The sequence below is a fragment of the Mesoplodon bidens genome, assembly GCF_964165515.1.
Source record: "Mesoplodon bidens genome assembly, chromosome: 18".
NCBI classification, from domain to species: domain Eukaryota; kingdom Metazoa; phylum Chordata; class Mammalia; order Artiodactyla; family Ziphiidae; genus Mesoplodon; species Mesoplodon bidens.
In genome coordinates, this window is record NC_138175.1 from 57,408,824 (window position 1) to 57,433,098 (window position 24,275).

Here is a 24,275-nt window from a genome sequence, read left to right on the forward strand (position 1 = left end):
AATCCTCCCAACTCAGGCTTCCTCCTGACCTCCCAGCCTCCAGTCTGTCCTCTAGTTCACTCCAGAGGGATCTTCCGAACACCCAATGCCCCCGTCCACCCCTTGCTCAAAATCCTTTTCTGGCTCCCCGTCGCCGTCTTAGCCCCATAGCCTGGCATTCAAGGCCCTGAGTGGTTTGGTGCCTACATCTCCAACCTCGTCCTCACCTCCTCATCCCCAGTGCATTCTGGTCCTGCCCTTCTCCACACACTCCCCCAAACCCCTTCAATCACTGGGGGTTTTAACAATTGCTGGTTTCTGCTGGCTGGAACGATTCTCTGCCTGTTGAACTCCTATTCAGCTGTCCTGACCCAGCTCAAATACCCTCTTTGGAAAAGCCTGCCCTCATCCCCTAGGTTAGTCTCCCAGCATCCACTTTTACACCTTGTTCCCCATCTCCAGCCAGGGGTCCAGCTACGGAGAAGTGGCTGCCTCCTGAATGTGTCACAGGCTTCCTGGCCACTCTTCATGCTGTGAGACGACAGCCTAACAGGAAGCTTCCTACCTCCTCAGCAACAGCTCCTTTTCCCTCTGGCCAGCCAGCAACTTTCTCCCGTCATCTGGGTGGCTGGCGAGGCTGGTTTGGGACTGGTTTTCTCTGGATCCCAACCTGGTTCAGCGTGGACGCTTCTGCTTCCCCAGAATGCCCCCCTGACAAGCTCCCCTCCCCACCCCAACCAATTCCTGTTGGCCTCTCCCCCGGAGCTCAGCTTCTAGCCGAGCCACCAGATGGCACCCTCCAAAATCAGATCAGAAGGGACCAGAGGCACAGCCCTAGGCAGGCAGGAGCTGATCCTCAGCCCCTATTTGCCGCCCTGACGCCTCGGCTTCCTTCTGGAACCAGACACATCATCTCTCCAAGATTCCTTCCCACCTCAACCCCACCCTCTCCCCTGCTCACACACCTCCCCTGGCTCCCCATGTCCCACCAGATAAAATCCAAGGTCTGGCTCGGCAGCTGAGGGCCTGTAGCCTTTCAAGCTTACAAGCTTCCCGAGCACAGTGCTCAGCTTCCCTCTTCCTGTCTCCACGCCTCAGTTCATGCTGTTCATTTCACCCGGAATACTCTCAGCCCTAGCAGGTGTCTAATCGTCTTTCAGCCTCTTGCCTGGTGCCCCAGCCCGTTTCTAACCAAAGAACCACGGAAGCAAGCAGTTCCCCAAAACAAAAGTTTTCCCCTGGGACTTCCCTGGAGGTCCAGTGGTCAGGACTGCACTTCCACTGCAGGGGACACAGATTCAATCCCTGGTCGGGGAGCTTAGATCCCACAAGCCACGCAGCACAGCCAAAAAAAAAAGTCCTTACCAGGGCCACACTCCTACAAGGCCAGCCCTTACTTCTCCAACCTCATCCCTTGCTACTTTCCTACATTTCAGGCACATTTTTATCCCTTTGCCCACGCTGTCCTCCTCATCCAGAACCCACATGGCTCGTTCCCAGATGCCTTCAAGTATCTGCCAGTGCCAGCTTTCCAGTAAGGCCGATTCTGACCACCCTGTACAAAATGTCACAGCCTGACATTCGGTGTTGCAATCAGGCCCCCGTTTTGGACCAATCCCGGACTCTCGTGGTCTGCCACGCCCCCTCTGGGCCAATCAGTGTTCCACCAGGCACGCACTCCTGCACACGCGCACACCAGCCTCCCTAATCCCTGCTGCCCCCCCCCTCTGCTTTCTCTCCGCAGCACTACCACTGGCAACACATTTATTTTGTCACTGGGTGCCTCATGCCTCTCCTCCTAACATGTATCGGATCTTTACCTGTCTCATGCACTACTGTACCACCAACACGTAGGACGGGGCCAGGCAAGGAGAACAGGACCATGAATGGGCGAGTGAATGAATGAATGCCCCAACTTGGAGGAGAGCTCCTACTTGGCTCCAGCCAACTGCTGCCGTGCAGGACTGAACAGCTCGCACTGTCAGAGTCCTGTTTAGTCAGAAAAGTCAAAACCCCGGACTTTATATGTGAACTACCCTAAGTTTTAAATGTTGGCAACTGACTCAAATTTGTTTCAAAAGCAGTGATGGGGGGCTTCCCTGGTGGCGCAGTGGTTGAGGGTCCGCCGGCCGATGCAGGGGACACGGGTTCGTGCCCCGGTCCGGGAAGATCCCACATGCCGCGGAGCGGCTGGGCCCGTGAGCCGTGGCCGCTGAGCCTGCGCATCCGGAGCCTGTGCTCCGCAATGGGAGAGGCCACAGCAGTGAGAGGCCCGCGTACCGGAAAAAAAAAAAAAAAAAAAAGCAGTGATGACAAGACCCAAGCCCCCGACCCGATATCCGCAGCCCCTACCGTCGCCCGGCTGACCCTTCCTGCTCTGTACCAAACCAGCTTGTGACCACGTGGGCCCTGGATTGCGACCTCTGCTCCAACTGGCCGCTCTTCCTGAAGCCCCGTCCCACCCCGTGACGGGCAGGCACAGCCCCAGCACGGAAGGGGGAAGCAGTGCCCACCTCCAGCCAAGGACGCAGCCACTGAGTGGCAACTTCCCGACTTTTATTTGTGGTGCCTGTGCTTTATCTCGAAAATACCTTCTCCCCCTGCCCCAGACAGTGGGCCGCAAGGGGGCAGCAAAAATAGAAGACATCCCTCCCTATTGCACACGGACCCTATATACAGGCCCACCTGGCCGAGGCCGGAGGGACTATTGGCACATTCTCGGATCCCTGTTCACGAGTGGGAGGGGTGATGAGGGTGGCATCACACGTGAGGGGGGACCTCTGGGCGGCCACTCTGGTCCTGGCGCTTCTTGGTCCTCGGTTCCTTCCTGGTCCCGCCTCCAGCCCCAGTCCGCCCTCAGCGACGTCCCCCTACCTGGCTCGGCCTCCGCCTCCATTCCGGCCTCGGACGGCCCCCCTTGGCTCCCGGGGACTCTGTTCTCCCCTCCCAGTCTGGAGGTCCCAAGGGGAGGTTATGGCTTCTCAGAGACTCCCCGGGAGCCCTGTCACTCGTGTTCACGCAAAGGAAGGGGTGCATGTGGCAGAAGCAGCTGCATAAATATGGGTGCAGGGGAAGGGCCTCCTCCAGAGTCACTTGGAGAGTTTGCTGATGACGCGAATCAGGGCTGCGTTCTCATCCTTGAGTCGCTGGTTGTCAGCCCGGAGGTCGGACAGGGCCTGCGAGGTGGGACGGGTCAGCCAGGTGGCCCTGGGCAGGCTGCACCCACTGCACACCCCCGCTCTGCCCTCAGCTCCCCATTGACAGTCACCTTCAGCTCCTCCTCCAGCTCCGCTGCCTTCCGCTCCAGGGCCCTGCGCTCCTGGAATAAACAGGGGAAGGTGAGGACGAGGCACTGGGGGTCGGGGAGGGCCGCAGGTCAAGGATGGCTGAGAGAGGTGGGGCATGAGCAGAGGAGCGGGTTAGGAGGTCAGTGCGGCCCCTTCATCCAGAGCCGCCGGAGCCTGTAAGGCTGGGGACACAGCTGGCCCCACTGCAGCCGCCCTTACTCACGAATCTCTCCAGCTCCAGAAGGGCGGGCCTCTCTGCGAATCGCTCCTGCCTCTGGTGAGGACACAAAAAGAGCAGGGCTCAGAGAAGCGTCCAAACCGCGATGGCCAGAAGGCGGAAACCAGCAGTGAGAGGGGGAAAGGCAGACCCCTGGCTGGCCCAGACCTCCCCACCCACGGCTCAGGACCGCCAGCCCCGCCCCTCCTGGGCCAAGCTCCGCCCCCGAGACCTTAGCTCTGCCCCTCATTCGCCCCTCACTGCCCACGCTCCTCCTCCCAAGGGTCCTAGTACCCCCGCCACGCAGGCCCCTCCCCTCGACGCTCTGGCCCTACCGCCCAGGGCTCCGGAGCCAATTCCCACCACCTCCAGGGCCGCGGCGTCCTCACCTGCGTGGCACGCTCCAGCTCCACCTTGAGCTGCGCCAGCTGCAGTGTGGTCTCGGTCAGGGCCTCGCGAAGTCGTTCGTTCTCACTGCGCAGCTCTGCATACAGCTGGGGGCCCCGGGAGGAGGGACACGGGGGTCAGGCTTGCCGGCTGAGATGCCGCATGTTTGCGGGGAAGGGGGGTGACTGTGGCTCAGGTGGGGCCGCAAAAGAGCAGGATGCCCGGACCGGTCAGGCAGAGCCACTAAGTAGGGGGCAGGAGAGCAGGTATATAAAAGCCAGCACGTGGGGGTTAATGGCACGATCGAGGGGTGGGATCGCGAACCTTCCTGAAGCCTCCATCAGGCTCTTCTGATTCTGGCTCTGGTTCTGGGTTGAGGTCCCGCTGCCTGCGGGAAGAGGGGCCGCCCTCGGGAGTGCTGGGGTGAGGGCAAGGAGGGCGTCATGGGGCGCGCCCACGGCCCCACAGACAGCCCGAACCCTTCCCCACCCTGTACCTGGATCCTGGGCTGCGGTCTGCAGGCGCCGGCTCCGCCTCCTCCCCCTGTGGGCGGAGGTGGGCGTCAGCTTGGCTCCACCCCCAGCCCACCTCCAGGGCCGGCCCACAGCCCCAGCTCGCCCCGCCTGGGCCCCACCCCGCACCTCCGCAGGTCCCCGCCACTCCTTGCTGGTTCGGCGGTGCTCCTCGGCGGCCTGTGGTCCTTGCCCTTGGCCGTCGGGCGCCTCTGCTGGGGGAGGGGCAGGAGTCAGCCCAGTGATCTGTGGAGGGGTCCCCTCTGCAGGGTCAGGGTCTCTGGGCCCAACCCCCAGGAAAACAGTAAGACTGTAGCAAGAGGGTGTCGGTGGGCCCAGGACGACCACTTCCCAGAGACCAGACCTCACCTCTCTGGGCAGGGCCATCAGAGTTCCCGACCCCAGGGACTCGGGGTCGCCGGGAAGCGTCCTGCGGGAGAGGGGCACGGGGGTCAGAGGACGAGGGCATCTTGTACCACCCCCTGCCCGGGCACCTGAACCCTCTCACCAGGCTTTGCAGGCACGACTTCTCTGGCTCTGGGGCCTTTCCTGCAGCCTTCTCTGCTTCTTTAAGGTCTGTCAGAGTCACACCCTGGCACGGAGAAGGGGCAGTCAGGGGGTCCAGGACTCAGGGCCCAGCCCCTCCCCACTCAGACCCAGGGGTCCAGGCCCCCAGCCCCTCCCTCCTCAGACCCAGGGATCCAGGCCCCGCCCACACCTGTGTGGACCTCCGAGACTGGCGCATGAGCCGAGAGCGAGCTTTCCGCTGAGACTCAGACTCCTCATCCCGCACAGGCATCTGGTAGGACCTGAGTGAAGGGCCCCGACCTCAGAGAGGGTTCCTTTGGACCCTGTCCCATCCCATGGTTGACACTCTCAGGGGGAGTCAAGTTCGGCCAGAGGACCTCAACGCCAACCCTGGGACGCCTGGGTAACGCAGCTGTCTCCCCAGCTGCTTCCTGCCCCCAGGCCTCTTCACCTCACCTCCGGCGGTCCCGGGAGTCCGCTGGGGGTGCTGCAGAGGCTACGGGGACATTTGGCTTCACCGGGAATTCAGGCTCCGGAATCCTGGAGGCAGGAGTAGAGTTATCCAAGGGAGGAGGAGGCCTGGAGATCTCAGACCTGTGTGAATGCATTCAATCAGCAAATGTTACTCAAGCCTGCGTTACGTGGCAGGCACCAGACATCCAGCAAGGAGCAAAAGAAAAAGAAACAAATGATCTCCGCCCCGATGAGTCAAATGTGAGCAGAAGAGATGCAAGCAAAAGAAAGGATAACCACAGAAAGATCAGGACACCACATGACACGTCAGGAGGATAAAGTACTCTGGAGAAAAAAAGAGCAAGGACGGGAGACCGGAGGTGTGCGTGTCCGGATGCTGGGGCGGTGCGCGCAGTGGGGCTGGTGGGCCTCCCCGAGAAGCTGACATTCAAACAAACCTGAGAGAGGGAGGAAGGAAGCCCTGTGCGGGTGAGTGGGGAGCCACAGTGAAGGGCCCGGGCAGGAGCGAGCCCGTGTCAGAAAGGAGGGCGGAGGGGTGGAGCGTGGGGTGGGGGCCGCCGGAGGCCGGATCACGGTGGCCTTGGAGTTTTACTGTGAGCTTTTACTTGATGCACCAAAAGGGAAACTGAGGCCAAGAGTGGGAGGCAGGGACCAGACCCCCGAGAGCAAAGGCTGACAAGACAGGGGCCCAGACCTGCCCCACCCCCGGCGGGACCCGGGCCGTCAGACTCACGGGGCAGAAGACTCCGGCACCTTCCGGGAGGGGGTGGGGGTAATTCTGGCAAGACGGGGCTCCCTGGCCTGCGGGGAGAGGAGAGGAGGGGGCTATTCTCCTCGACTAGGCAGGGTCTGGTCCCCTGCCCCTCACCCTGCTCACCTGAGTGGAGGTCCCTTCCAGCCGCGAGGAGGAGGCGGAGCGCTGCAGCCCAGCCCCCGAGGCACCCTCGGCAAACCGCCTCTCCGCAGGACCTAGGGCCCCAGAGCTCCCCGTCTTCTGGAGGCCAAAGCGCGTGGAGAAAGGGGCCTTGTCGGGAGTCTGGAGAAGGGAAGGGTATCAGTTACAGGGAGAGGGTCCTACTTCTCAAGAACTTCAAGTGTTACCCCCAAAAGGCCCACCACAAACTACAACTGGGGGGTGGGGAGGACAGGCACAGTCAGGAAAAGGCAGTTGTCCCAGAGGATTCTGGGAACTGTAGTCTTCACCCCACCTGCCCTGACAAGAGGTTCACAGGCTTTATGGCTACGCCCCCCACAACCTCCCAGGCCAGCACGGCCTCCCGGGAACCCAGACTCACCATGGGGCTCCTAGGGCTAGAGGGTGGCGGGGAGGAGACCCCATTGAGGGTTCTGGATTCTGCAGGGGGTGGCTCTACAGTGTAGGACGCAGGAGAGGTCACAAGAATCAGCCAGCTGCCTCTGAGCACCAGCCCTTCCTCCCTCAGACCCCTCCTCTCCAGACTGAGGACCCCAGCCCCCCAGCCCCTCACCTGAGGGGCCTTCTTCTCCCTCATCCTCGTCCCGGATTGGGGGCCCCCCTGCCCCACCAGGCCGGCGCTCCTTGGACAAGTCCTGGAGGGAGATCTTCTCACGGCTGCTCAGACGACATACAGAGCTCCTGGTGGAAAGGGGAGGGCGTTGGGGTCCAAGCCCTGGGGAGCCTCCAGCCCACCTACCCTCCAGGCGCCTCTCCCCTACCTTCGGTGTTTGCTGCTGGATGGCCCCTGGGGCTCCTGGCCCCTGCTCTGGGAGGCTTCCTTTTGGTTCCGAAGCTGAAAGGGGGAGGGGGGCCACTGGGGAGGGGCAGAACACGCAGACCCTCCTGGGTCCCACATACAACCGTGCCGGGGTGGACGTGGTACAGGGGGGAATGGGATGATTTGTACACTCACTGAGTTTTCCTAGACATGGCGCCCTGGGTCTCAAGTGAGTCGTCCAGTACTCAGGGGCCCCCAGGCTTCCTGGCCTCTACCTCCCAGGGGTGACCTGCCCAAACTTCCCCCCAACCCCTCAGCACACCCGGACATGGGCTGCCAGGCCCGGCGTCCTCCCTTAAGGCTCGCTGTCAGGCCCAGCCCCCAAATGGCATCTCAGGGCGCAGTTCCCAGACTGCTGTGTCTTCACACCTCGGAACCTGCACAGCCCCGCCCCTCCTAGCAAACCCCTTGTGCTGCAGGTCTCCCTTCCCAGACACGCCCAGGCCTCGTCTGCGCCCCCACCTCTCAGAGACCCTGCTTCACCCACTAAACGCCCTCCCAGAGCCCCCAGCCTCCTCCCCGTCGCACTGCTCCTCCCTGGCATTCAAGCCCCTTCAGGGTCTGCCCCTCTCCAAATTCCGGGTACCATACGACTCCCCACCCCTGAGCCTTTGCACGTACTGTTCCCTCAACAGTGTGCGAGCCCTGGTCCCCAGGAAGCTGCCCAAGTCCGCCAAGCCAGAAACAGGACCATCTCCCTCAATGTTGCCACAGCCAAGCTTTAAACACGGGGATCTGGCCCTGTCTACCTACCACTCACCAGAAGCTCCAGGTAGAGGGCCTGGCCCCCAGAAGGCCTCAGGAGATGTTTCTTGCTACCTTAGAGTGCTTACTGTGTGCCAGGCAGGGGTCTGAATGCTTTTGTTTAGTAACATACATACCACTCATAGCATAATACATATTCCACGTAACAGAACACGTAACTCATAAAGTGCGCAGTACTATCCCCATTTTACAGATGAGGTAACTGAGGCCCAAAGAGGTTAAGTGACTGGCCTGAGCTCACACAGCAAATCCATGGCAGAGCTGGGATTCAGACCCCGAGTCCACACCGTTCACCCCTTCATTCTGCGTTTTCCCAGCAACAAGGCCTGGCCCAGTGCTGGTGTTGGGGGGGGGTCCCAGGGGTGACAAGGCCCAGCCCAAGCCTGGATAGATGACTCTCATCTGCATCCCAAGGTCCCCCGGGGGCCCCAGACCCCGCCTCCCCCTAGTGCCCAGCTGTGCCCCTCCTCCTGGCTCCCCACTGGGCCCCGGTCACCAGCCAGGGAAGAGCAGGTCCCCAGGGATGTGGAGACCCTCCCTCCTGGCTGCAGACAGACACTCACGTCCTCCTGCTTCCGGGCCAGCTCCTCCAGCAGGCTCAGCACTTCCTCATCCGCTAGGTCACAGGGACGCTGCCCCTGGGTGGGGAGGGGAAAAGGCAGGTGAGGAGGAGGCGGAGGGGCCCTCCCACCCCCCACCGGGCCCGGGGCCCCAGACCCAGCCCTCACCGCGTGCGTCAGCGAGTCCATGCCCCCGCCGTGCTCTGCCAGCAGGCGGCAGGCGTCCTCCACGCCCCAGTGGGCTGCGGCGTGCAGGGGCGTCCAGCCATCCCCGTCCCGCAGCTCCGGGTCGTAGCCGGCCTGAAGGAGCAGCCTGGGGGCCGGGCAGGCTCAGGTCAAGGGCCAGGACAGGGGCTCGGGGCCAAGAGCTAAGGTCGGCCAGCTGTGCTGTGGTGGCAGTACCAGCTGTGACCGTACCGAAAGCAGTCCTGGGCCAGGGGGTAAAGCGCCATGGCCCCAAGGCGCCCCCTCCCGAAGTGACCCCCTCGGCCACCGCTGTGACTCCTCCCCTGGCCTAGCAGGTGGCCTCTGGAGCCCTGCTTCTTGCACCTGCAGTGCTCAACTCTTGAGCGTCACCCCTGGTTGTGAGACAGCTCCAGGGGAGGGGAGGGCAGGGGTTCCCCAGCACCCAAGCCTAGAGAAAGGATGAGACCCCAGAAGGGGCGGCCTGGGGGCAGCACTGTTCCAGGACCCCTCTGGCTCAGAGCAGCGGTTCTCAACCAGGACCACACTGCCGCCTGGGGACGTCTGGCCGTGTCTGGAGATGTTTCTGGATGTCACAACGTAGGGGTGGGTGCCAGAAGCATCAGTGGGTCGGTGCCAGGGATGCTGCTTAACATCCCACAGCACACAGGTGGGCCCACAGCCAGGAACGATCTGGTCCAAATGCCACCAGTGCCGAGACAGAACCCCTGGCTTAGGCGATTCTTTCCCGGGAGATAATCACCACCTTAGACCACACGACCTGGTCCAGGGCAATTCTGCAAACTCAGCTTAGGGTAGACACGCCTGCTTTTAGAGAACTGCATTTAGGTTCTGTGTCAGTGAGAAAGAGCTAAAGCAAGGTGGGAAAGGCGGAGAGATGAGGTACCTTGTAAAGAACCATTTTAAACAAAAGCTCCTCTGTGGGGCCCCCCAGCTCACTCTGCTCCAGCCGTGTGGGCATCCCACTCCTCCCCCAAGCATGCGCCCACCTTGGGCTCCGCTGTTCTCTCTGCCCAGTGAATGTTCTCGAGGCATCAGTGCCTTTCACGCGGCCAGGGCGTGACCACCCTCTCGGCAGTCACAACCTCCTCACCGAATCTCGAAGGGGACCTCCCCACCACACTCACTCTCCCCCAATGCCCTGTTTACATCCCTCTGGACCAGTGGTTCTCAACTGGGGACGACGCTGACCCCCAAGCGACATTGGGCAACGCCCAGAGAGGTGCCTGGTTGTCGTGACTGCGGTGGAGTGTGGCTCCTGGCATCTAGCGGGTGGAGGTCAGTGTCCCACCCCCATGAACAGGACAGGCCCCCAGGGTTATCCAGCCCCACGTCACCAGGGTGGAGGCTGAGGACCCCTCTCTGAGCACTCAGGGCCATGTGATGTGACCGGCTTCCTCAGTCACTTGTCTGTCTGTCTCCTCGACAAGGCTGCGAACTGCACATGGGCCCAGATCTGTCTCATTTGCTGCTATATCCCCAGTACCTAAAAGATGGCCTGGCATACAGCAGGTGCTCAGTAAGTGTTGAGTGAATAACATCAAAGAAATGTACACCTTTACTCTGCCACTCATCTTTAACGAGGAGAACGTCAGCTAAATTCTTCCAAAAATGCAGTCCATAGATGTGGCTGTAAACCCATACTAAGGGGCGGAAGTGAAATTACAGTCAGTGAGTATCTCTAAGGCCAAAGCGTTTCAGTTCTGTGGCAGAGAATGAGGCTGTCCATGAATATCCACTCTCCTTCCACCTTTAATAATGGCACCCAGGGACTTCCCCAGTGGTCCAGTGGTTAAGACACTGTGCTCCCAATGCAGGGGGCCCGGGTTCAATCCCTGGTCAGGGAACTAGATCCCGTGTGCTGCAACTAAGACCCGGAGCAGCCAAATAAATAAATAAATAAATAAATAAATAAATAGGTGGGGAGCCACTGCAGAGCCCTGAATGAAGATGAGGCCCCCTGCCCTGGGAAGACCCTTCTAAAAAAAAAAAAATGGCACCCAGCTTTCAGTAGAATCTCCCAGTCTCCCTCACAGCTAGGAGTGGCCAGCTGAGAAGGGTCTGGCAAATGGGATGTCAGTATTCAGTATGTACGCTGCTTCTGGACTGTTCTTTTAAAAGAAATGGACATTTGCTCCTTTTGCCCCCTGCTTTTTCCTGCTGGCTGGGACAGAGATTCAGTGACAGGAGGTGAAGCAGCCACCTGAGACTCAGGGGTGGAAGCCATGGGTAGAAGAGGGCACAGCTTCTAGGGCTGGGCACGTCACCGGGCCTGACCAGTCACAGGGTCCCACCCTCCTTGCCACAGGGATCAGCCCTGGGATGAGCAGGTGTGCAAGGCAGCCCAGTGAGTATCAGACCCAGGGCTTTCGCTGGAACTACGGAGGACGAGGCACCCTACCTGTGAATTAGGGGAAGCAGCCAGGACATAAGCCTGGAGCTGTTAGGCGTCATCTTAAGTTCCTCACTGAAAAGCTTCCTTTTTTTTTCCCCCCAGCCGCACCGTGCAGCTTTCGGAATCTCAATTTCCCGACCAGGTACTGAACCTGGCTCACGGCAATGAAAGCCCAGCATCCTAACCACTAGACCACCAGGGAATTCCCCTGGAAGACCTTTCTAAAAATTCATTAACACAGAGGTGAGCAGGGGTGGAGAGATTCATCTGGACTCCATGTATATACTGAATATAAAGTATAACATCACATGAGAGAGAGGGAAAAAATAAAGAGAGAACAGGGGAGTTTGATGATAAGAAGTAGAACCAACTACTGACAGAAAGAGGTGAGGCACTCAGAAATGGACAAGACCAAGGTGAGGATGAGAAGCAGAGAGTACACACTGCAACAATTTAAAATACAGATGCACCAAGCAACCTGGCCTTGAAATATGCAGCACAAAAATTGACACAACTACAAGGAGAAACAGCAAAAATCCACAATCATCGTGAGACATTTTACTGTACTTCTCCCAGCAACTGACAGAATAAGCAGATGAGGGGAAAAAATCACGACGGATACAGACGATCTAAAGAGCATGAGTACAAAGTGGACCTAATAACCTATAGGGGACGCTGGATTTAACAACACAATTTGTTTCCAGCTTACGGACTGGGTTATGAAGCATTCCAGCTTACACAGACTGAGGTATGAAGCAAACCTCAATGAATTCCAGAAATCTGGAATCATAGAGAACCTGTCCTCTGACCACAGCACAAGTAAGCCAGGAAGTGAGTACAGGCAGATCTCGGAGATATTGAGGATTTGGTTCCAGACCACCGAAATAAAGCAAATATTGAAATAAAGCGAGTCACATTAATTTTTTGGTTTGCCAGTGCATATAAAAATTAAGTCTGTTATGTGTACAACAGCATTATGTCTTAAAAAATGTACATACATTAAAAAACACTTTATTGGTAAAAAACGTTCACCTTCATCTGACAACGTAGGGTTGCCACAAATCTTCAATTTGTAAAAAAAAAAAAAAACCAGTATTGGTGAAACACAATAAAATGAGGCATGCATGTAATTCAACTACGACTAGAAAATCCCATGTATTTGGAAATTAATGACATACTTCTAAATGATCCCTGGGTCAAGGAGGACTACAAGTTGGAAAACGTTTTAAACTGAAGGACAGGGAGAAGCCTGCACATCAAGACTTATGGATGCAGCTAAGGCTGTATTTAGAGGGAAATGCATGGCCTTAGGTACATAAATTAGAAAAGGGAGGGAATGGACAAAATCCACAAGAAGGTGTAAGACAGTGAGAAGCAACAGGCTGGCCCAGCGCAAGGGGCGGGGGAAGAGGGAGGGTCTACACCAGCCCAGCTCACCTCATCACTTCGATGTAGCCCTTGGCGGCGGCCACGTGCAGGGCAGAAGCCCCCGTGCGGGGGTGCCGGGCCTCCGGCATGGCGCCCCCGTTCAGCCAGCACCTTGTGTCGTGAAGCAGCAACTCCTCCTCGGCCCGTTTGGCTGCTTCCACATCCACACCTGGGAGGACGAGAAGGGGGGATAGATGGGACTCCCACCCTGAGACCCAGGAAGCACAGAGTGGCACCTGGCCTGCTTCCTCTGCTCTGAGTGCTCCTTAGGGGCTCAGAGGGCCTGAACTAGCTCTGTTACTTCCCAACCATGCTCCGTGAAGCCCTGGGTTCCACTAAGGGTCTCTGAGTCACTGCTGGGGGCTGGGAGGATGGAGGGCGCAGGAATCTTACATCTCACACTTCTTATCACTACACATACAGCCCTTAGCCCAGCAGCTTTGTGTGTTTCGTCACCATTATCACTCACGAGTAGGATAAACCAGGCAAAAAGCGACTAAACAGTGCCCGTACCTTGGGGCAACGGCACCTTCCCACCAGCTGCTGTCCCCTGCTGGCACCTGCACAAATCTGTGCGAGGCAAGCATGCTTCCTCACTCGCCAATTTCACTGCAGACAGTTGGTCTCATGGACAACTGTACTGCATTTATGGATGCAAAAAGCAAGTTATGACTTTAAACATAAGTTGACTGTGGATCAAAACAGGCAGCCTTGTTGAGGCTGGAATATTACCTTTTGACTGTCACTGAGAATCTGTACTTTGCACGTTATGAACTACTGAGACGGGAGTCAAAAACAGTCTCTTCTAGGGAATGTGTACTCTTTCTCCTGGGAAGTGTATTCATGGCTGTTATTTTTTCGATTGTGAAATTTCTCACTCGCCCAAGTGCCGCACAGAGTTGAGCCGTCCTGCTCAACAGCCTTCAGCAACGTGCAGCTATGGAGCCCCTGAACTGTGGCTACTTCCCACTGAGACGCCTTGTAAATGTAAAATACAGTGGGTTTCTGGCTTCCCTGGTGGCTCAGTGGTTGAAAGTCCGCCTGCCGATGCAGGGGACACGGGTTCGTGCCTTGGTCCGCGAAGATCCCACGTGCCGCGGAGCAGCTGGGCCCGTGAGCCATGGCCGCTGAGCCTGCGCGTCCGGAGCGTGTGCTCCGCAACGGGAGAGGCCGCAGCAGTGAGAGGCCCGCGTACCGCAAAAAAAAAAAAAAAAAAACTACACTGGATTTCGAAGCATAGAAAAAAAGAGTATGCGGCAGCTCACGCGTAGTTTTTCATATTGATTACATATTGAAATGATGTCGTCTTGGACGTACTGGATTAAGTAAAATATATTACTATAATTAACTTCACCTGTTTTTGTTTTTCCACGCACCTACTTGGAAATTCTCAATTATGCTTGTGGCTGACTCTGGCTTTCCACTGGACAGCACTGGCGAAGACGCGGTGTACGGCCGCTTGGCTTACAGCAGTACAAGGCGACAGAGGCAATGACAGGGTGCCCCTCCCCGCGGCCCCAGAGGTAACCACCATCACGAATCTGCTTTCATGAACGTGAACCTGGTTACACCCTTACTGCAAGTTGTAAATGCTGCCCCGGGGCTACCCGGAGGATCCCAGAAACGCAATCCCCGCCGGGACCAAATCCGTCCGGGTCCAGCTGCACACTGGCGCCACCCAGTGGCACCTGGGCACTCGGACTAAACTCCAACGGATTACCTTAGGGTCCCCGGGCTGGCGGGGACTCCCAGAGGCAGCTATTCCAGGAATGTCTGGCTGGCTAGGGCCCATCCCGCAGGCGCAGGCTGGGGTGGAGGCCAGGAGAGTGCCGGGGACTCAGGGACCCCCCTCCCTCTCTCCTCCCCGACCTCCTTAAAGGGAATCACCTACATTCAGTCCTATTATAGATGCAGGCGCCTTGCTGCGGGCGGTAAAGGGCAGAGTTTGCCAATCTTTTATTCAGCAACCACGGTCAGTATCCTGCGTATTCAAACGCATCCTCTGCAATTTTGCTGTTTGCCGAGATGTGCCCATGTTTATTAACAGAGCTCTTGATGGGGGCTGGCAAACTACAGCCTGCCCGTGCAGGCCACCTGTTTGGTTAACATAAAATTTACCAATTTCACTATTTTGTTTATTTATTTATTTATTTATTTTTGGCTGTGTTGGGTCTTCGTTTCTGCGCGAGGGCTTTCTCTAGCTGCGGCAAGCGGGGGCCACTCCTCATCGCGGTACGCGGGCCTCTCACTATCGCGGCCTCTCTTGTTGCGGAGCACAGGCTCCAGACGCGCAGGCTCAGTAGTTGTGGCTCACGGGCCTAGTTGCTCCGCGGCATGTGGGATCTTCCCAGACCAGGGCTCGAACCCATGTCCTCTGCATCAGCAGGCGGACTCTCAAACTCTGCGCCACCAGGGAAGCCCAATTTCACTATTTTAAAGCGTACTACTCAGTGGCTTTTAGGACATTCACAACGTGCAACCATTGACCCTATCTGACCTCAACTTTCTCATCACCCCAAATGGAAACCTCGTACCCCATTAAGCAGTCCCTCCCCAGCCCCTGGCAACCACCAATCCCCTTCCTGTCACTGCGGACTTGCCTCTTCTGGACAGCCACCTGTGTTTGTAAGTAAAGTTTTATTGGAACACAGCCACACCCACTTATTTACATATCCTCCCTGGCTGTTTTCCCCACCACAGCAGCAGGGTAGAGTGGTTGCAACCTGACAGCATGTCCCGCAAAGCCTAAAATATTTACTGGCTACGGACTTCCCCAGTGGTCCAGTGGTTAAGACTCTGAGCTTCCACTGCAGGGGGCATGGGTTCGATTCCTGGTCGGGGAAGTTCCGCATGCCATGCAGTGTGGCTAAAAAAAAAACAAAACTGACTGCCTAAAACGTTTGCCGACCACTGCTTGGATCACTCGTTTATAGATTATTGACTGATCCGTTCGCCCTTTGGTGTCGGCCACATCCTCTCAACACCGAAGCCTCGAGTTTGGAGTGCTCCGTCAGGTGGCCTAGGAGTGGAACTGCTGGAACACTGGGAACGTGGATCTCCAGCTGGAACCCGTGCTGTTCGGCTGGTTCCCACAGCAGCTGGAATCACCCACACCCCGGCCGGCCAGAGGTAAGAGCCTCTGCCTCGCCATCACTGGAACTGACTGTCAAAGCCGCCCGTCTCTGAGAGTAACTGCCCCACGTCCATGTCCTGCTGTGGGGATTCCACGTGATTGCTTCAAATGCTTCAGAAACACTTCACGTGTCCTCCGTGCCCAGTTCCAAGTTCCTGTGGGTCCGACCATGGCCCTTCCGAGCAAGCGGCCAGAGAGTCCTGTGCTTGGACTGTGTCCCTGCGGCCTGGGCTGTGGGAACAGCATCTGCAGTGGAGCTGTTTCTTGGACCTGCAGGCATCCAGTCTCCCGCCTCCGTGAAGACGTCTGCCTTGTCCTGAGCCCTGCTTTCCGCGGACGTGGCTGAGCCCACAGCCCGGCTCCGTGGGCGGCCGCGTCACCAGGCCCGACCATCCTCCTTGCCACTGTGACTGGCTCAGGGGCACGCTTGTGACCAAGGTGGCCCTAAGAGCGTCAGGCAGAGGACTGTGGATGGGACTACGGATGCGTCGAGTTCTAGCCCCGCTGGGGCATCAGCCTGCACTGCTGGCAGCCATGCTAAGAATCAACACCTCACGGAGAGGACCTGTCTAAGAATGAAGTCAGTACCGAGCTCATCAGCAGTGATGGAGCGATGCTCTTGACTCTGTGCCCCTCGATCAAACCACGCCTTAAGTCCATATAACTCCTAGACCGCGGTTACCTAAGCCCATAAATTGTCTTCTTTTTTAAATTGTGGTAGAATACAGAGACTCTGCCAACCACACTCGGCTGAGGCTTCCGTGTGAAGGCAAGCATCACGGAGCCGTGGGGCAGGAGCCCCCCGATTCCGGAGGCGGTGGCTGCAGTGGTGCTGGCAGGCGCCCCCCACCCCCAGCAGTGCAGCAGAGGGTCTCCCCGGTAGGACCACAGGCCTTTGTGCCTGGTCGGCCCTACAAGCCAACATCCCCCAGCCTTCGCCTCGCAGAAGGGGAACATGGGCTGCTGTGAGAAGGTGATGTGAGCTCTGGGCACTTCCTGCAGCAACACACAGGATGTCCAAGAGATCACCCACCCCCTGGTGGCCTCCAAGCATTGCCCTGCAGACTACTTTTTTTTTTTAGTTTTTAAATTTTATTTTATTGATTTTTTATACAGCAGGTTCTTACTAGTTATCTATTTTATACATATTAGTGTATTATGTGTCCATCCCCATCTCAGACTACTTTTTAATGACAAAGGGAGGAAGATGCCTCCACGGTAGTCACCTGGGCAACCCCCCTGAACGAGGTTCAAGGTTTACATCGCCAGTAACGGGGCAGAGAGACAGAGCCTGTCCCCCGGAGGGACTCGCTGAGAAGGTCCTGCCCAAACCGCAGAACTGAAGAAACAGCCGGGTCCAAGCTGAGGGACCTGTGTGTGGAACAAGGGAGGGTGAGAAGGGCGAAGGCTGATCCAGGTGGAGGGAGCTGGACGTGACATGAGACCCAGGTGCGGGGAGGGACCCAGGGAGGTCCGTCCCAGAGGCGAGGGAGGGAGCACGGGCAATCGTGCCCAGAAGTTAAAAACCCCCGAGTCCATACTTTACGATTCCACTTGTACAAAACGTCCAGAATAGGCAAATCTAGAGACAACACAAAGCCAATGAGAGGAATGCAGGGCTGGGGATGACAGCTCAGGGGTGTGGGATTTCTCTTGGGGTGATCAAAATCATCTAAAATCGATGTGGGGACTTCCCTGGTGGCACAGTGGTTAAGAATCCGCCTGCCAATGTAGGGGACACGGGTTCGGGCCCTGGTCCGGGAAGATCCCACAGGCCGCGGAACAACTAAGCCCGAGCGCCACAACTACTGAGCCTGCATTCAAGAGCCTGCGTGCCACAACTACCGAGCCCGCGTGCCACAACTGCTGAAGCCTGCGCAGCCAAAACTAAATAAATAAAATAAAATTTTTAAAAATAATAAAAATTAAAAAAATAAAATAAAATCGATGTGGTGATGGATGCACAACATTTAGTGTGAATACACTAAAAACAAACAAACAAACAAACACCAGATCGTACACTTCCAAAGGGTGAACTGTACACACTGTGAATTGTATCTCCATGAAGCTGCTGAAAAGCCCTGGTAAATCTCAGTGGAGGTCGTGTGGACACTCATCGGACTGCTATCGAAACCCGCCTCCGAGTCTGAAGTTTTTTGAGATGAAAAGGTGAACACGGGGAGGGAGAAAACCCCGGTTCTGCCTTTCCTTTGCTTCCCCTCCACCTGAGCCAAAGCAGGGCTCCTGGACCCCAGCCGCCCACCTCGGCTCCCCCACCAGCACCTCCATACCCTGTGCGGCTCTCACGGCCACCGACACACAGCTGCCCAAGGGCGGGCCCTTGCCCTTCCCACCCAGAGCCAAGCCGGCAGTCTGGGCGTCACCTCGGACGCCCCAGCACCTACTTTTCACCAGCCTGCCCGCACCTCCTGCGCAGCCCTCCAGGCCTGCCAGGCCCACGGGCCCTGTGCTCATACCTTCCCACCCACTGAGCCCTGACCACCGGCGAGGCACTGCTGCCGCCACCCTCGCTCTGCGAATGAGACAGTCACCTCCACAGATGGGCTGTGACCCAGGGCTCCGGCGGGAGGTTGGGTGAATTGGTGAAGCTGCTGGCCATCCCCCACCTGACCTGCCCCGTGTCCTCCGCCCCCAGCTCAGCCAGGCAACAGCCTTCCCCACGCACACTGCACACCATCTGGCCCCAGACGGCTATTTTTAGCGGGGCGGGGGGAAGGTGAGAACCTGCTAGAAGTAATACACACTCCCCCTAGAAAAATGAGCATGGCCAGACAGAGTTTTGAGGGGTCCTGGGCCCCATATTGAGGACACTGGGGCTCAGTGATCCTGAGCACGGGAGAGACCAGTTCCCCAGAAGCCTGTGCATTCCCCTACCGGCACCCCAGCAAAATTCCTGAGATCACCTGCAATCACGTAACGAAGCCCTGGACAAGCCTCTACCTCAATTTCCTCAGTCACTCGAGGATAAAGCGACACTTCAGGCCAGCAGTGGTTTGAGCTCTTATTCTGTGCCAAGCACTTCCTCCAATTACTCTAGGTAACCCTGGGGGTAGGTACTCACACCCCGCTTCCCATGTAGGGACACTGAGGCCCAGAGAGTCAGTGTCCTCGGAAACGGAGGGCCCGCCCCACAGCAGCCCCCGAGGCCCACCTCGGCGGGCAATCTCCACCTTCAGCAGCCCCTCCATGGCGTCAGACTCGGCCAGGTCCAGGGGCAGGTCCCCGTCACTGTTCACAGCGGCGATGTTGGCCCCGTGGCTCAGCAGGTACCTGGGGGCAGGGCGAGGTCAGAGCGGAGGGGTCCGGGCCCATTCTCATCAGGCCCCGCCCACCCTCCCCGCCTCACCTGGCGATGTCCAGGTAACCACAGGAGGCGGCCACGTGCAGGGGTGTCCAGCCCTCGTTATCCGCCTGGTTCACCGTGGCACCCTGCTCCACCAGGAAGCGCACCACCTCCAGGTTCTCGTCGATGCAGGCCTGGGGGGCGGGACAGGGTGTCACCTTCACCTGGTCCAGACCCTGCATGCCCTGCAGGCAGGACCCCTGGCAGGGACTGCTAAGCAGATACAGGGCCAAGCGGCCCTGACAATCAAGGAGAAGACCCAGATGGCCCTGGAAAGCACCAACCCTGTCCGTGGAGGCCCCTCCAGCCACCCAGCTGTTTAAAACCCCCCGGCTTCCCAGTGGTTAGGTCAGCCAGGCATCTGGGGCTTACTGGAGACCATGAGAGGAGGACCTGGACAGAGAAGAGAGAGGGGCTTCACATCCAGGTGTAGGAATCCTGAACGGTGCCTGTTAGATGAGAGGCACCCCACAGTCACCACCAAAGGATGGGGCTTCCAGTGATGAACCAAAGGGAGGAGGCCCAGCCCCTCCTCCCTCAGACCCAGGGGTCCAGGCCCCCAGCCCCTCCCTCAGATCCAACAGATACTCTACAAGAACTGACCATGGCCCTGCCTTGTACCTGGAGGGGAGACTGCTGGACCCCTGGGGCCCAAGGCTGTGCAGGGCTGGTAAAGTCACCAGGTCCCTGGAAACCTGGAACAGAGTGAGGGTCCCGGGCAGGCCTCCTCCACTGGGAGACGTGACTGAGTTAGCGCATGCCCAGGACCTGGGGCCCAAGGAGAGGCAGCTCCCCTGCACCGAGGGTCTCCTAGGCACAGGACGCTGCACCAAGGGGCTTCCACGGGCATCTTCCCCAATCCTACGGCTGTCAGGGTCCTGTTTGATGGAGGAAGAATCAAAGCTCCAGGAGACAAGCGCTCTTGCCCAAGCTGGCACCCCAAGTGGGGGCCAGAGAAGGGATGTAGCCCCAGGCATGTGTGAACACTGGGTGGGCACTGGGACCTGAGCGAGGGCTGAGGGACAGGAGTGGACCTGGACTCCCCGGTCCTCAGGGTAGATTAACCTCCAGCTCCCTCACCTCTCCAAAACCGTCCATCTGGAGAAGGGGGAGGAAGCTACAAGGGCCAAGAGCATGAAGTCATGGAAACTCAGGCTGTGGAAGGGGGGCCACACGTGCCCTGGGAACGGGATGAACTCTGGGCTCCGTTTATTTCCATTTGGTTGTCATGGTGATGGGGGAGGGGAGCAAGGAGGGAGATGGGCCTTTCCCTTTCAAGGACCTGGCCGGGCACAGGCATCCATGTGAAAGATGCCTGAGGCCTGGGCACCAGGGATCTGAGAATCTAGGCCCCCAGCCCCTCCTCCCTCAGACTCAGGGGTCAAGACTCCCCCACCCCTCCCTGTTCAGAACTAAGAATCCTGGCTCACAGTCTTTCCTATTCCAGACCCCAGACCCCTGGCCACTAATTACAAGGTAATTTCAGGGAGGGGGTGGAATATACCGGCCTCGTCTAGCAGTTGACAAACCAGCCTGAGGTTGGGGCTGAGGCTCCAGAACTCCTAGGGACACGACCAGAGCAGGGAGCTGATGCCTGGGGACCTGCCCCACGCAGAACAGAAACCACAGCCGCAGGACTCACCCAGATAACGTGAGCAACTGTTCCGGTTTGCCTCTCTGGGGGTTTCCTGGGACCTGGGACTTGCAGTGCTAAAACCAGGCCGGTCTTGGGCAAACCAGCACGAATTGGTCACCAGACACCCAGCCCTGACCCAAACCCCGGCACCGCTGCTTGCTGGCTGTGTGACCTGAGGCGGGGACTTGCCCTCTCTGAACCTCAGATGCCCGAATCCTTCAGGCCTCCTGCAAAGTCCTGGCAAGGGAGTGTACTGAGGGCTCGCCTGCAGCGGGAGCGGGAGAGGGATCCCCAGGGATCCTGCCTGACAGGCCCGGCCGGGGTGCTCTTCTGCAGGGTCTGGGCCAAGGGACAGGGCGGCGAATGGGGCCTGGCCTGCAACGCAGGGCCACGAACCCCTTCGGGAAGGTCGAGGGGAGCCAGGGGCAGGGACGATGAAACCTGAGGCCCCTCTCCTGGGCGAGCCACGCTGAGACCCTCCTCTAGAGGGAGGAAAACGTCCCAGAGAGCACTAGGGCCTCTGCAGGGCACAGGCCCGGGAGTAGGGAAAGGGAAAGGGGGGAGGGGTAGTACTTGGACCAGGGGCTGCAACTACCCAACTGGATGCCCACGGCCGCTTCCTGAAGGGTGTTTTTCCTCCTTTGCCAGAGCCCTGCCAGGGAGGGGCTGACTACTGGCCCCATTAACAGATAAGAAACCTGAGGCACAGAGAGAAAAGACACTAATTCGAGATCACAAAGTTGAGCAGCTGAGATCAGAACTCAGGACTATTCCGCTTTGCTGAGCCGCTCCTCTTCCTGGGAACCTGAGAAGTGGGCCTCTTCCTGCCTCCACCCCACTCCCCTGCCCCCTGCCAAGGTTTCCTTCCCAGGGTCCTCTCTGGGCCCCAAAGTAACCAAACCCTAGTGGTTCCGGCACAGAAGAGGGCTGGGGACTGGACCAATTCGAGGAGACTAGGAGGCAGACAGCCTCGGGGACAGAGCTCTTCTGTGGCTTGTGCCTGGTGCTCCCACTGGAGGGGGGTGGGGAGTGAGAAAAGCACGCAGAACTAGAGAGAACTCTGGTTGTGGGACATTTGGGGGGCCCTAGTTCAGAGGAACCCTGGAGACAGCAATCAGAGTGTTTTGGAACGGCATGGGGGCCCCAGGGTGGACAGAGAGGAGAAACAGGGTGCTAGGCCCCTTGGGAAGGTGATATGACGGGAGGCTGGGAGAAATGGCACATGCTGCGGGAGAAAGAATCTGCCCAAATCCACAGGAGGGGATCCAGGCAGAGAAAGCAAGGTGACCAAAGGACAGAGAGGTGTCCCGAAGCCAGGAAGAGGTGGGTGCTCTGAGTGTGCCCAGAAAAAAAGGGTGATGATGCAGGTCTGGCCAAGGCAAGAGGAGAGGCAGGGAGGAGGTGCCTGGAGAAGAAGAAACATCCCTGAGAGAAGAACTACGTGGGAGACAAGAGGTGGCACAGCCCTAAGGAGAATGAAGAGGCCATGAGGGTGAAGGGGGGCGGGGAGACAGCATGAGGTGACCCAGACCCGGGGAGCATCCCCTTCAAGAATACAGAGCCGGGCTTCCCTGGTGGCGCAGTGGTTGAGAGTCCGCCTGCCGATGCAGGGGACACGGGTTCGTGCCCCGGTCCGGGAAAATCCCACATGCCGTGGAGCGGCTGGGCCCGTGAGCCGTGGCCGCTGAGCCTGCGCGTCCGGAGCCTGTGCTCCGCAATGGGAGAGGCCACAACAGTGAGAGGCCCACGTACCGCAAAAAAAAAAAAAAAAAAAAGAATACAGAGCTGGAATTCCCTGGGGGTCCAGTGGTTAGGACTCCGCGCTTCCACTGCAGGGGGCATGGGTTCGATTCCTGGTCAGGGAACTGAGATCCCACGTGCTGCGTGCCACGGCCAAAAACAAAATACAGAGCCTTGAAGGCAGGGGCTCAGGAAGGAGCATCCTTAGACAGCAACACATGGCACAGACCAAGGACGGAAGAAGTGGCGTGGAAGGCCCTGGGCCTAGCCAAAGAGGTGGCCCAAACCAGAGACCAAGGGGGGAAGCAGCACAGGCCCAAGAAAGAGGAGGATGCTGCTCCAGGAAAGTGATACCTGCATGGAAGGGGTAAACTGTGGGCACCGGTTGAGCTGTAAGTGTCACAGACTCAGGAAAGAGGTCCAGCATTAGATAACAAAGTAGAGGTGGAACCGCTGGAAGTGGCACAGGCGAGACTAGTAAAGAGAGCTCAAGGTCGGGAAAGAGCAGCGCAAAGTGACGAGGCTAGGAGGGCCTGGACTGAGGCCGTCAGCAATGGCTCGGGTCCAGGGAGAGGGCGGCGCAGGGTGGCAAAGACCAGGGTCAGTTCAAGTGTCTCAGGATCGGAAGAAGGGAGCTCGAGGTGGGTGGGCAGAAAAGAGGGCCAGCACGGGATGGCAAGGACCGGAGCAGCAGCGACGGCGCAGACCAGGACTAGCAACAGTGACTCCGAACAGGAGGGAGGGTGCTCGAGGTGGGGCAGACCCGGGGCGATTCAGGTCCCCGGGACGGGCCCGGGCGGGGGCGCTGACCTGGTGCAGGGCGCTGATGCCGTCGGCGTTGGTGGAGTCCAGCACTGCGCGGGCGGGCGGCGGGGCAGCAGGGTCGAGCTCGGCGCCCGGGCCGGGGTCGGCCGCGCGCAGCATCAGGCGCGCCTCGTCCAAATCGCCGCCCGCGCAGGCCGCCAGGAACTCGGCGGCGCGCTCGAAGCGCACGGTGCGGGCGCGCCGCTCCCCGGGGCCCGGCTCGGCGCCCGCCCGCGCCCCCCACTGCCGCAGCTGCTCCCGCCGCCGCTCGCGGGCCGCTGCCGCCGCCGCCCCGGAGCCCGCCCCCGGGCCATCCTCGCCCGACATCGCGCCGCCCGCCCGCCCGTGAGCGAACGAGCGAGCGAGCGCCGAGCTCCGAGCCCTGAGCTGCCGCCGCCCGCCCACGGGCCGCCGGGATCTGCCGCCCGCCCAGCACCGTCCCGCGCCGCCCCGCGCCACCCAAGGATCCACTGGCCCCCGCCCGGCGCGTGACGTCACCACGCCATCCCGGGGCGCGCTGGGAAATGGAGTCCTCAGCCTGGAGAGGTGAATGGCAACCGCCTCACGGAAGGCCGCGGGGAGCGCTGGGAAATGGAGTCCATAAGCGGAAATTGCTCTTGGCAACACTCCGGCCTCGATCGGCCCCGAGGCACACTGGGAAGTTCGCAGCTCCGAGGTGTCGAAAGGAAACATGATTGAGAGAATTCTCCTGAGAGTGCTGGGAAATGGAGTCTAAAGGCCACAGGTGTGCCCCCCAGGGCATGCTGCGAAATGTAGTTCACAGCATCAAAAGGACGAAGAACTAGCCCCTGGGGACCTAGTAGGAAATGGACTTGACAGCCCGGGAGTCCTAAATGGTATAGAACTAATTTTTCCATACACCTTACCCGCTTTCCTCATACCATGTAATTTATTTATTTTGGGTTAGTCTCCTCGCTTCATCTAGAAATAAGCCCCAGGAGGACAGGAATTTTTGTCTTCCGTGTGCACTACTTGCTCCCAGTGCCAAGAACTGAGCCTAATAAAGCGCGATGGGAAATAGTATTTTGGATTAATGAATGAATGATGGGATTCCCTAGGTCGTGGGAAACGTCAGGACACTACGGGA

General features: G+C 58.6%; 1 protein-coding gene across 3 annotated transcripts; it reads right to left on the minus strand.

The window, feature by feature from the left end:
* Nucleotides 1–2,518: 2,518 nt before the first annotated feature.
* Nucleotides 2,519–23,589, minus strand: PPP1R12C (protein phosphatase 1 regulatory subunit 12C). 3 transcript variants are annotated; one of them, XM_081215747.1, is made up of 22 exons: nucleotides 23,174–23,589; nucleotides 18,991–19,121; nucleotides 18,796–18,914; nucleotides 12,500–12,659; nucleotides 8,632–8,776; nucleotides 8,467–8,541; nucleotides 7,080–7,153; nucleotides 6,872–6,999; nucleotides 6,680–6,753; nucleotides 6,262–6,420; nucleotides 6,118–6,185; nucleotides 5,367–5,504; nucleotides 5,101–5,191; nucleotides 4,891–4,974; nucleotides 4,752–4,812; nucleotides 4,512–4,594; nucleotides 4,367–4,413; nucleotides 4,195–4,288; nucleotides 3,873–3,977; nucleotides 3,490–3,540; nucleotides 3,248–3,298; nucleotides 2,519–3,155 (listed from the first exon to the last, which is right to left on the minus strand). In XM_081215747.1, exons 1-22 carry the CDS (start codon nucleotides 23,492–23,494, stop codon nucleotides 3,069–3,071), a joined length of 2,346 nt encoding a protein of 781 aa, XP_081071873.1. In that variant the 5' UTR covers nucleotides 23,495–23,589; the 3' UTR covers nucleotides 2,519–3,068. The 3 variants fall into 3 exon arrangements, with proteins under 3 accessions (XP_081071873.1, XP_081071874.1, XP_081071872.1); XM_081215748.1 differs by having other exon boundaries at nucleotides 4,195–4,258; nucleotides 4,512–4,597; XM_081215746.1 differs by having other exon boundaries at nucleotides 4,512–4,597.
* Nucleotides 23,590–24,275: the final 686 nt, after the last annotated feature.